This window comes from Artemia sp. Qi Xiang Cuo, chromosome 3, assembly GCF_049724085.1.
Source record: "Artemia sp. Qi Xiang Cuo chromosome 3, ASM4972408v1, whole genome shotgun sequence".
NCBI lineage: Eukaryota > Metazoa > Arthropoda > Branchiopoda > Anostraca > Artemiidae > Artemia > Artemia sp. Qi Xiang Cuo.
In genome coordinates, this window is record NC_142796.1 from 46,451,429 (window position 1) to 46,464,798 (window position 13,370).

At 35.2% G+C, this 13,370-nt stretch overlaps 1 protein-coding gene across 3 annotated transcripts in view; it reads right to left on the reverse strand.

Moving 5' to 3' along the window:
• Tip60 (Histone acetyltransferase Tip60) overlaps positions 1-13,370 on the reverse strand; it is a 48,953-nt gene that overhangs the window by 7,489 nt on the left and 28,094 nt on the right. For all 3 annotated transcript variants that reach the window (XM_089085985.1, XM_089085987.1, XM_089085986.1), the window contains exons 6-7: positions 7,488-7,571; positions 3,979-4,303 (exon numbers count right to left, since the gene is read on the reverse strand). In XM_089085985.1, coding sequence (XP_088942111.1) covers positions 3,979-4,303; positions 7,488-7,571 — 409 coding nt within the window. The remainder of the gene's footprint in view (positions 1-3,978; positions 4,304-7,487; positions 7,572-13,370) is intronic.

Here is a 13,370-nt window from a genome sequence, read left to right on the forward strand (position 1 = left end):
TTTTTCATTTTTTAGAAGATGTATTCAAAGGAGTTCTTTTTTCAAGAAATTTTCTAGGAACGCCCCGAATTTTGTTTTTAATTAAATTCAAAATTAGAAAATAAAAGAGCAAATTAAAGAGAGAGAGCTGCATCCCTCCTCCCATTTTTTTCCAAAGAATTCCCTTAATAACATGAAAATGATTCCCAAAAAATTCATAAGTTTTATTTTTTTAATATTTATAAGTGCAAAACTGCCGAGACTTTCAGGAATGAATGTCATTACACATTAAACAATCAGCTAATTTTTGTTAGTTCTTTTTATTAATCTTAGTTATTATGATGATTTTCTCTCTTTTTGTTGTTGTTGTTTTGACAAATCAAAAACATACTGTTCAAACAGAAGTTGTTTTGAATGAAATACAAATGAAATTCAGAAGGTTTTGAGAGGGAGGGAAGGGGACAGGTAGCACTACTCTAATTTGCAAATCTTGATTAGCTTTGAGACATAATTTTTCTATTTTGCAGTTGATGCTGAAGAATAAAAATACACCGCTCGAAACGAAAATTGTTTTCGGTAAAGCGAAAACGACACTCTGATCTTTAGAAGGCTTAAGCAGCGTAAACCCTACTCCTGTTTGTGGAAATTTCTGTACGTTTTGAAGTTTGACTTGATTATTTACTGTGTTTTAGGTCACATTTATCCATTGATATCAATTTATCTTTTTTTGAAGTTTGAATTATTGAGTGACTATATGTTTCCTCATCTTTGTAGCCTATATAGTTGCGATTACAGCAGCTCAGATGACTGGGTCACATAAATCCAATTCAAAAGTCACACATACCAAAAGTTACTTTTGAAGGAAGAGTCTAAGGTAGCCGCCCACCTGGAAGACCTAGGAAGATATGACGAAACAACTTCAGGGTGACCTCGTACGCCTTCTCAAACAATCTGACGACCGAGCACCATATAGGGAACTGATCCATGAACGCGCAAAGGAGATGACCCCAATGCAACCCATGGAAACGTTCGGAACATAAGTAAGCAAGTATAGAATTTTGAATGAGTAGAGAGGTATTATTGTTCAAATGGATTGAAAACCTGCATAATTTTTGGCCTCCTATAAGGCTGAACCTTTCTGAATCCATCCTGCTGACACCTTGAATTTAGACTAATATTGATCGACCATTTTATTATACAAATGCTGTTATAATATCTTTTGTTTTAACTGCTTGTTTGTTTAAATAAATGCATTTTGAACTCATTTATCAAAACGAGTTCTGTTTTGTTGTTTTAAAAACTAAAAAAAGGACTTCAAGAATCAATACAACCAGATCTGCTTTCGGATTATTGTTCTCTTGGTTCTGAAATTTTAATTGAGCTGCATTCATGACGTAAAGTTTTAAAGCAAATCAGCATAAAAAAAAATAAAATATTGTGCTCTAAGAATCAATAAAACCACATTATTCTTCCAAAATTTATTCCCTTGATAAGCCCCACTTGCCCCTTCCCCCTCAAGTAAAAAATTTAGATCTAGTTGACCCCTGCTCTGCAGTCTCAATATTTCACAGGATTCCTTATTCCATTAATTCCAACTACCAAGGTATTGTAAATATGGTATTTTGATCATCTAGATGCATGGTGTCTTTTAATTTGGCTTTACATATTCCCCCAATCTATTCTTCAACGTTCTCAAAAAATTCCAATTTAATACTCTAAGACGGCCCCGAGATATTGCACATTGACATCCTGGCTCTTTTTGTTCTATCAAGCAAGTTTTAGCTTCCTTTACAAACCCCACTTCCTTTTCTCCAAAAGTGCCTGAAAGTTTAAACTCCATCCCTTAAGCCTTTCTTAAGATATTGCAGAAATGCTGTTTCAGAATTGAATCCACATAGTATTTTTCGATGTGCAGTCAAAATTGTAAGTCCACTTGACTCTCTAAAACTCTCTGAAAGTTTCAAACTAATACCGTTAGCTATTCCCCAGACATAGTAAATAGTTTAAAAAATCAGGTTCATACAGGGTTTTCTGATTTTCTCAGGTACGCATGTGTTTTCTTGAGTGCACTTTTGGGAAACTTTAGTAATTTTGGCCAAGCGAATTATCCATAAGAGCTCACTAGAAATGCGACTGATTAGGAACAAAGAGCGTTTTCACACTTTTTAAGACCCCCTTCCCCCACACGTTCGAAAAAATTTATTAATTTCCTGTCCCAAAGATTGATCTCCGAAATGTTCCGAGCTAATCGAAAAACCAGAATCAAACATGCTTAACATTTCCCTTTTGATATTGCGGCAACATATACAAGCCTAACCCTTGCTTAACACAAAAACAAATTGTGACAATAGACAATATTCGCCGATCGAATCAATGAGCAATTTTTGTTGCCGTTTTGCTCATGTAGGATTCTCAAGTCGTCCAACATTTACTGGCAAGATATTCAAAGATGAAAGAACGTGATTGAAATGGACCAGAATGATGTTTAACTCTGATGCTTTTAGGACCAAAACTGCATTTTTGTGTCCCTTTTTCCTTTTTTCTTCAATTGGTGTTGTTTAAAAAAAAAAATTGGTGAAAAATCGTTCAGTTGGCCGATGTAAGTTAAAGTTTTCCATCTTGATAAATTGCTTGCCAAAGTAACTAAAATCATCAAAATTGTCAATTAAATTACAGCGATGAGTAGAAATGCTCATTTGTGAGCCTAGGGTTATGATCTTTCAAAGATTCCTTTCTGACGAAATTAAAAATAAAAGTAACACAAGAAACTTACTAAATTAAATGAGAAGCTTCTCATAGGCCTTTTGTTGATACGGTGACAAATTTAAAACATAAAATTAAAATTTATATATTGCAATCCTTTCACAATTCCTTTCTGACGAAAAAAATCAAAAAAAAAAGAAAAAAGAAACTTCTGTTTTCTTATACGGCGGCAAAGCTAAAATATAAGCTACCATATACCGTACTATTCTGACGGTTTTTCCTGACGGAAGAAACAACCAAAAAAAGAGAAAAGAAATTTGTTAAATTCATTGAACAGATTCCCATTTCCCTTCTGATGACACAGAGACTAAGCTGATAAAGAAGCTAGCTTATACTATTTTGACAGTTCTTTTCTGACGAAAAAAAACGAAAAAAGAGAAAAGAAACTTGTTAAATTCAATGAACAGATTCCCATTTTCCTTCTGATGACACAGAGACTAACTAAGTTGAAAAAGAAGCTACCTTATACTATTCTGACAGTTCTTTCCGGACAAAAAAAATTGAAAAAAAAAAGAAATAAAAATCGATAAATTCGATGAAAAAATTCCCATTTTGCTTCTGATGACACGGCGACAAAGTTTAAAATACAAGCTATAATAATAACCTTCTGACGATTCCTTTTTGACGAAAAAAAAAGGAAAAAGAGAAAAAGGAAAAGAAAAGCTTCGTATCTTTTTAGTTGATTAAGGCAAGAAATTTAAAGTAAAAGCCATGAAAGATCTTAAGCCGAACTGGCCAGCCATGATAAAAACCACAAAGAGAAAAATCTCAATGGAAAAAAAAAACAACAAACGAGACTGCGGCCAGTGGAGAGAAAAGAAAAGACTATTCGATATTTAACTATTCGTAACAGAATAGTTAAAGTAATTTCCATTTTTTTTTATTTTTCCGCAGTTGCTCTGGTGTTCTCACTGAAGTAACTCCATATTAGCATCTTTTCCCTACTCGGATCAGTTTAAACCAATTGTGTATTTTTGTTTTGGTGGTGGTTTTACTGTTTTTTTAGTTTTAACTTTTTTTTTTATCTTGTTCTTCTTCTGTGTTTCGAGCTGAAGAAACCTTGTTTGTGATACAGGCGAAATATCCGCGTTGTTTTGCATTTGTCTTTTCTTTTCTCTCCACTGGCCGCAGTCCCGTTTGTTGTTTTTTTTTTCATTGAGATTTTTCTCTTTGTTGGTTTAAATAAAAGCCATGCTACTACCTTCTGATGAAACAAAATAAAAATAAGCTTCTTACTAAATTCGATGAGCAGCTTTCCATATCCCTTTCGTTGGTATGGTGGCAACGTCAAAATACAAGCCACATTATAGTCTTCAGACGATTCCTTTTCTTTGGAGAAATAGCCCACAATATGATATCCTCTCGAGTCAAATTCAGTCATCACATAAAACAAAAATGGATCCGTGTCATAGTATAAAGTTTTGTGATCCAGAAACAGTTTGGCAAGTAGACATAAATTTTGGGCATAATTTTTGTTTTTCCTTCCATCAATTTCAAAAAAAGAAATTGTATTCTTCCGGTATATTTCATTCCCTGGAGGGTGAGTGAGTGTGCACTTTTGCTAGAAAAACAAAACAAAAGAGTTAGAAAAAAAGAAGAAAAAAAATGAAAAGAGACATCCGCGCTCAAACAGACTAGTGGTGAGTGGTAAAAACGACTTAAGAGCCATTTGGAGGTTTCCACCTCTTTGCCGACCCTGAGGCAGTGAGTGGCTGTACCATGTTGAAGGCGTTGGACAAGACCGTATCTTAGGGGAATCAACTGTTGATGAGACTATGGATGTCGGGTGAGACAGAGGAGATTCTAATTCCCATCAAAAACAAAAGTAAAGTAAGTAGGCTCAAACATAAGATTGGAGTCAATAGCAGAAGGTGGCAGAAGAATTTCCCCCACTATTGTTACATTAACTAACTTGTTTTTATTATTCTGACAATTTTGGTATTGACCAATCAGCTCAATGATTCGGACAAATTTGTTTCGACCAAAAACAAATGTTTAATGTTAATTTCCAGCACTCGTTGAAGACCGTCAATAGAACAGTAGCTCCACTTCCTAGGACTGTAATAAAAAAAGGCTAATATGACTAGGCTACGATTTACAAATGAAGGATGCCGAAGATGTTGGCTTTTGGTCACCCATTTGGGCCCGAACGTAAAGCAGATCGTCTCTGAAGGAGATGGAAAGAAATCAAAAGAAAGGATTTAAAATGAATTGGAACTACACAGGAGGTGATAGGGAGTGAAGCCTAGAAATAAATAATGGTGGAAGAGGAGGATATGAAGCGGTATCGGCATCACGTGGCTTGGTGCTACAATGAGTTGTTGGTGGTAATAGTAGTAGGAGTGGGAGCGTCTCTTTTATAATTTGGCTCAGGACGTTGATCCTTTCAACTGTATACATTGCACTGATTTTCTGAAAGTGGTAAACCTGCAAATTCAGGAGGGCGAAACAGAGTCGAGCGACTATAATATTTTGTCCCCATATTTGAAAGTTCCCATAGAAAGTCTTTATGTTCACTTGTCCCCTCATTGCACAGATGGCAGAGAAAAAAGATTACACGAAATAAGAATTCTTCTGCTCCATTTGATTTCTTGCATATTTTTGTTTTTAGAGTAGAAATTTGTCAAATTTGATTTTTAATAAATATTTATAATATTAAAGTTAATAATTTATAATATTAACGTTAATACAATGTTAGTCTTAATTTTTCTGTATATTCTTCACAGGATCAGAGAGAAGGAGTTAGCCACTAGATAATTTGAAAACTATGACGTGGCGCTCTCGAGTGTGTAGTACTATTCTCCCTAGAGAGCAGAGACAAATTCGGTCGGTTTGTTTACAGATGCTCACAATCATAAGAGAGCAGGAAGTTTTTTTGGCCTAAAGACAAGCAACTACGCTTCACCATAGACATTGCACAGGAATTGGGCCGAAGCTTTTAAGAGAAGTTTTTTAAGTGGCGGGGTTAAGGGGGCTTATAATTATTAGGAGGAATAAACGATTTTTTCTCCGCTCTTATCAATAGCATGGGTTTGCCGTGTTTTCTATGTGGTGTCGAATGTAGTTGCAAGGCTCAATCATGCCAATTTGACAAGTCCGTGGTGTTTTGCAAAATAATTTATAAGTACTGTTTTTTCCGAAAATGAGTTAAGAATATTATTTGAAAGAGCTCGAAGAGATATATCGATTAGTGTCGATTCAAAGTGGGCTTATCTTTAGTTCTGACCGAGCTAGGAATTTTTCAAAAAGAGCAGAAAAAAGAGCGTAAATCCCTTTTGTTGTAAGTAGCGAACATTTTTCAGTCATTTGTACATTTCTTGCGATATCCCAATCGAAAAGCTAACAAGGAATCAGTTTTTAAAGTTTCAATTTTCTTAAATACTGATTTGTGAGAAATTTTTTTTTTATTGTGCGTTTTTATTTTCATTTTGCTCTCTTGTAGAATTAGAAAAACTGGACTTTAGGCCCTTTTGAAAAAACACTACGGAAGTTAATAATGTCATAGCGAAATTATTATCTAATACAGCCAAAATAATCCACATTTTTGGAATTCTTAAAACAAAGGAGATGTCAAACCTATTTCCATCTTAGCAAGACATGCGCAATGTCACGCTCAGATTTTCCTCACGAACAATAGTCTTTTTCAGTTCTTTAGTCACCCAAAACTCAGGAAACTATTAAATTCTTTAAAAACACATTCAAATCTTACGAAGTCTAAAGAAGTCAGAAACGTCTTGAAAAGTCTAAAAAAAACAGACAAGTCCTAAAATGGAGAAACCCCGGAAAGTCTGGATAAACCTTTTTATTACAGTTATTCAACACTAGGAACACATGCCACGGTTAAACTGTCTCAATTTTTACTAAACTCAGTCTGATCACTAATCCCTGTATTAAGAAAATTTAATTTGACTAAATTCTAGCTCGTATTTCTCTTTTATTTAAATAATCATTTAAAAATACAAGTGAGCCAAGTTTTTCATATTCCGCTAAGTACAAAGTTTGACTACATCAACTGACATCTTCGTAAATGAAAGTGAGGTTAACTCAGACATAAAATCTAAGACTCAAAATTCCTTTTTACCACCTTGCCTCAATCATCTTGATTTATGTTAGAGCCTCAAAGCCTCTCGGACTTGGAGCTCTTCAGTTGATACTGTAACGTCCTGCCAATCAAACTGCCACGTCTTTGCACTCGTCGTCATGTTTGGCAACAAAGCTTGGGGACATCGAATAATACCTTTCTAATTAAAAATGAGGTTAACTTAGAACTAAAACTTAACACGCATTTTTTTTTAACCTCACCGCCATCACCGTAATACATCTTAAAGCCTCAAAGCCTCTCAGAACTGTAGTTGTCTTCAATTGATGTACTGCCTCAATGTACTGCCATATCAACCTGCCACAACTTCATGTCCCACACCTTGTCGAGTTTGTCTTTGAACGATTGGAGAAAAGTTGCATAAACGGCTGGGTCACAACGCAGCACAGTCACAATGCAAGACAGTTAGATTAGACTAACTGCTGAATAATTTCAGAAGAACATTCTTTAGAAGAGCTATGTCTGACAAATCCTTGGGTTGCTTCTTAGCCTTTTAACCTCTTTGAGTGGCTTATTCTCCCTCCTTTAACTTTTAGCGCCACTCTTTAACTGTATTTGAAAAAGGCTTGTTTAATTTAAATGATATCCTAAGACTTGGATAGGGGAAGTTACAGACAGAAAAGAGTTTAAAAGAGGGATAACTTACCAAATGTCTTTCTAAACATCTTGCACTTTTCTTGTACCTCAAACAAAATTCACATATATAGGTTACTGGGAGGTTTACTAACTCCTGCAATATGAAATAACAAATTAATTTTCCACTTCAGTCAGATATATACGCAAGACGGAGGTGGGTCTTCGGGAACTTGCTATCCTCTCGGGATCTCATGATTCCTTGAATTATTTCAGTGCGTTATTGTCTTTTCCTTAAATTCACTTATTTTTTGTGCTTTTTTTAAGTCACCCCTCCCCCCAGAAACCAAATCAAGTGTAGGTACTTGATGTTAATATTTAGCTGCATGGATATATCAGCAGTGCCATACTTATTGGCTAACTATTTCCAATTTATTGACGACCATTTATACCTGATTAAAGAAAACGTTGGTCTTTCGGCAAGAAACCCATCCAACCCATCTTCAGTGCAATGGTATATTTGTGTCAAACTTCAGTGTCAAAAGTGCTAATAATTTCTTAGACCACACTGCCTTTACATTTATGAATAAAACGAAATAAAAATGTAGAAAAACGGGAATAATATTTTAAATAAGACAATGGAAAATAACAAAAAAACCATGTTTATCAATAATAATAATAAAAGTTCAAATGTTTTGGTTTAACAACCGGAAACCTTTATCAACAACAAAAAAACTTAAAAACATCGACAACAACAATAAAACAACAACAAAGAAACTAAACTAAATTAAACAAAATATATAAAGAAAAGAAAAAACACAAAGACACCCATCATGTCTAATATTGAAACGTCCACCATGCAATAGCACCAAAACACCAATAACAATAATTGTAAACAAAACACAATAATGTCTATTAAGACGTAATTTTTTATCGTTTGTGTTTTTATTTTTAGTTTTCTTTATAAGTTTTGTTTGATTTAGTTTAGTTTGTTTTTATCCCGTTTATAAAGCCTTCCGGACGTCAAGCCGAAATATTCGGACTTTTATTATTATTAGTGAAAAAAAAAACGTTTTATATTAAAACCGTTTTATTTTGTTTTCTTTCGTTTTGTGTCAAAAACACAGAGTCATTTTTATATTTTAACCGTATACCCATTATGCCCGTTTCCATGGGCGCCCGTAGACGGAATTTTAGGAGGGGGGGGGGGCTTACCTGATCTAATCGGCACTTCCGGTGCTGTATAATTGAAATATCAAGACAAAATATCTTAGGCAGCTCGACAGCGCTGCCTAATTAAAGAGCGATGTGGGCACAATATATTGTTATTTTTTATACCAGGGTACTTCTTGTAGAAAGAAATTTCATAAGAACTTCAAAAGAGCTCATGGAGGGCAACCAGCTCCCCCTCTCCCACTTCAACCACTTCCCCACACATCTCCAATCAAAATTTTGAGATAGCCATTTTGTTCAGTGTAGTTTAAAAGTCCAGAAATTATAACTTTGAGAATGACGACAGCCTCCCCCCCCCAAAGAAAAAAACACTCAGAGCAACGGTTGTAAGTTATGCCCTGTGGGGATATAAAAGTTTTTTTTTATAGAAAGGGTGGTCGTATAAACCTCAGAGGGGACTCATTTGATCGGTGATCAGAAGTTCTACTGGCTTTTTTAACAGTCAAAAGTGATTGGAGGTCATCCAGCCCCCCCCCCCCGTACACCTATCATTTCCCCAAACACATTCAATCATAATTTTTGACGTAGCCATTTTGTCTAGTGTAGTTGAAAGGTCCAGAAATTATGTCTTTGAGGATAACTCCCCCACCCCCATATAGCCCTCAGGTCAAGGGTTGTAAGTTACGCCCTGGGGGCATATAAGGTTTTTTTTATAGAAATGGTGGTCATATAAACTTCAAAGAGGGATCATTGGATTGGTAATCAGAAGTTCAACTGGCCTTTTTAACAGTCAAAAGTGATTGGAGGTCATCCAGCCCCCCCCTGTACACCAACCATTTCCCCAAACACATTCAATCATAATTTTTGAGGTAGCCATTTTGTTCAGTGTAGTTGACAGGTCCAGAAATTATGTCTTTGAGGATAACTCCCCCCATAGAGCCCCCAGGGCAACGGTTGTAATTTATACCTTGGGGGCTTATTAGGTTTTTATAGGAATATTGGCCGCATAGGCTCTGGAGAGGGCGCAATATATTTATGACCAGAAGTTATAGTGTACTGTGCAAGGGTAACTGTGATCAACAGGCCCATAGCCCCCCCCATCCTCACACAAACACACAAGTCGTATTTTTCCAGAAACGCATTTGATAGAAATTTTAAGATGACCATTCGTTATCGTAGAAACTTCGAAAAAGGCAAGTCGGTTGGTAATTGAAAGAGCTAGAGCCTTATGTAATAGTTAAAAGTGAATGGAGGGCAACCACCCCCCCCCAAGCCCATCATATCCCCAAATACTTCCAGTCAAAATTTTGAGATAGTTATTTTGTTTGACGTAGTTTACAAGTCCAGAAATTATGTCTTTGAGGATGAGAACCCCCTGACAGTCCTCAGGGCAAGGGTTGTAAGGTATGCCATGAGGGCATTTAAAGTTTTTATGGAAACGGTGGTTGTGTAAACTTTGGAGGAGGCTCATTGGATTGTAAATCAGAAGTTGAAGAGCCATTTTTAAGATTCAAATTTATCGGAGGGTAGCTATAACCTCCCCCCCCATGTCATATTTTCCCCCAATGCATCCGATAGAAATTTTAAGATAGCCATTTGTTCCAAAATAGTCCGAAAATCTCATAACACTGCCTTTAGGGTTGACACAACCCCCCAGAGCATGGGGATAAGGGCTTTAAGTTATGCCCCAGGAGGATGTAAGGCTTTTATGAAGAGGTGGTCTTGTCAACTTTAGAGGAGGCTCATTCGATTGGAAATGCATAGTTCTAGTTCCATTTTAAGAGTAAAGCGTGATGGAGAGAAAATTGCCCCCCCCCCCCCTCTCCCTGATATCCTCTTTTCCCCGAACACATTCAATCGAAATTGTGAGATAGCCATTTTGTAGCCAATAGTCCAAAGAGAATATAACAATGTCTTCAGTAATCAAATATAAGATATATTTAGGCGGACGTTGAACTAAATCGAAACAAACGATGAACATGTAAACATTCAAAAAGGTGACAAAGCAATATCTAAAGCACAACTTATATTATTAAGTTAGATCTTTATGAGTAAGTTGTGGGGGATTTTGAACTAGCCAGAAGGCACTATGTGTATACATTCAGTACTACAACTAAAGTTACTGTAACTACTAACGCTAAGAGCATTAAGGTGAAACTTCTAGGAAGTGCTTAGGGGGCGTTCCAATTAAACGAAAAAACTGTATACATGCAGGTTTTCAAAAAGGCACATAATATCATAGGTAGCACCCCTCTATAATAGCTAGAAATATCATTGGAACATTTAGAGAAGCTAATTCGATTCAAATTAAAAGTTCTAGGGTCCTTTCTAAGAGTAAAAAGAGATTGGAGGGCAATCAGCCTGTCTCTCAAGCCGATTTATTTCCCAAACACATCTAGTCAAAATTTTGAGACAACTATTTTATTCAGCATAGTAGAACGGTCCAGCAACAATGTCTTTAAGGATATTGAGCATGTCAAAGCCCTACAATTATGCCAAACTATGGATTCTTATAGAAAGAAAAAATGGAAAGATATAATTTTTTTTTTCATGAAATTGACTTTTGTCAATAAAAAAACGAACAGAAATTCATCTAAAAAAAACTTTTTCCACAAAAGAAGCTTTTCAAAGAAAAGTAAAGAGCTCCATTAAGCCAAAAAGGGGCAGAAATGAAGGCAAGGAATCATCCAAGCGCAAAAATAGCACAAATCACTATTCATAAATAAATGAAACTCAGAACGAACAGAAATTAGAATAAATAGCCAATCAAACATCGAAACGAGCAAAAGTTAACATTAGTGGGGCTCATAAGCCTCGTGCTTTCTCAAGACCTGAACATAATTTGCACTTTACTGAAAACAAAATGTATTTAAATTTTTTCACTTTTCTAATTAAATAAGTAAAAAACTTTTTTACTCACTTACTTTACCCATTTTTTATTTTAAGGAATAAATATCAGTAGCCTGTAGGGATTTTAAACTGACAATCCACGGTCGTTTTTTTTTAAATAAAGCCTAAGTTATGTTCTGGTCTTGAGAAGGCATGGGGGTTGTCAGCCCTTCTAATGTTAATTTTTGCTCGTTTTGAGTTTGAATCGGATATTTATTATAATTTCTGTTTGCTTTGAGTTTCATTTAATTGTTGATAGTGATTTGTGGTTGTTTTACGCTTGGAAGATTATTTGAATTTATTTCTGCCCATTTTTGGCCTAATAGAGCTCTTTACTTTTCTTTGAATACTTATTCCGTAGAAAGTTTTTTAAATTAATACAAATGTATGACACCCTAATTAAGCCAGGGGGGGCAGGCGCACCCCCCCCTTATAGGTGCTCATGCCCATTTCTCTCTAATTTCATTTCGTTGTATGTGTCAAAAAGTGCAGAATCACTTTGATATTATACCCTTATTTTTTACCCGTATTATTACCGCGTAAATTTTATTCTCATTTTTCTTTATCTTCATTTCCTTTCATGTGGCAAAAGTGCAGAGTCACTTTTATATTATACCCGTATACCTTTATAAATATTATACCCGTTTTTCTGTTGTTTTTTTTTTTTATTATTTTATCTTAATTCAGTCATCTTTATGCTCTTCATGCAAAAAGCCAAACCTCTCTTCATATAAGAGCTCTATATTTAAAAGGTCTTTATTTTTTTTAGTTTTTCCCACTTGGCAATGTTTTTCATATCTTCTTTCGTTTCTTTCTTTTGCACGACTGCAGGCTTGACGGTTTCTTACAAAAAATGTGCATTTTCTTTCTTTTTTTCTTAGCTGCAAATTCTCTCAGTTTTGAATAAAGTCTTTATTTTCTCCAAATTTTGTTCACCAACTAAAGAAAGGTAGTTGGACTCCTTTTTTGCATCTTTCTTTTAGCTGTTCCTTCTTCAATCTCCTTTTTTCTAGATTTTCTGTTTTTCTTCATTTAGTTCTAGTAGAAATATCGAGTAGCACTCTTGTCTAAACTCAAAGTTGAGACAAGAAAATAAATAAACACTCTACTCGACACCTCTAAATGTCTACTCGATTCCCCAGAAAATCTCAAGGTGATCAGGAGACTGGTTCTCATTGTTATTTTTCACGGTTTCGGCATCAGACACAACCTAGAAAATAACAATGTCTGGCCCATAGTAACCAAAAACTTAAAAACGCATTAAAAAACAAACAAAAAAACTGTCAGGTTAGGAAGAATCACTATTTGAAGCTGATTCAGGAATGATAACTATAATTTTGATAAATGTTAATGATAAGAGTTTATTGCAAAAGCAAATTTGTGGAAAAAAAGAAGCCTGAAACCCCTCAAAAAAGTGTCGAATCGAAACAAGAACTGCGACATTGGCATCATCATAGACGAAAACCTCATAAAGAAGAATTACAGTTGTCCAGTTGAGCAACAGAGAAAATCACCTTTTCGGATGGGAAGCAGTGATGTTTCTCTTTTTTTCTTCAGCAATAGTGGGGCACTGAAACATCATAAATTGGTGTGTAGGGGTTCATTTAAAAACTAATTTCCATATCTAGTGTCTTTTATAAGTAACAAAGGATAACAAAGGTTGTGTCTGGTTTCGGCATCAGACACAACCTAGAAAATAATAATGTCTGGCCCATAGTAACCAAAAACTTAAAAACGCATTAAAAAACTGTCAGGTTAGGAAGAATCACTGTTTGAAGCTGATTCAGGAATGATAACTATAATTTTGATAAATGTTAATGATAAGAGTGTATTGCAAAAGCAAATTTGTGGAAAAAAAGAAGCCTGAAACCCCTCAAAAAAGTGTCGAATCGAA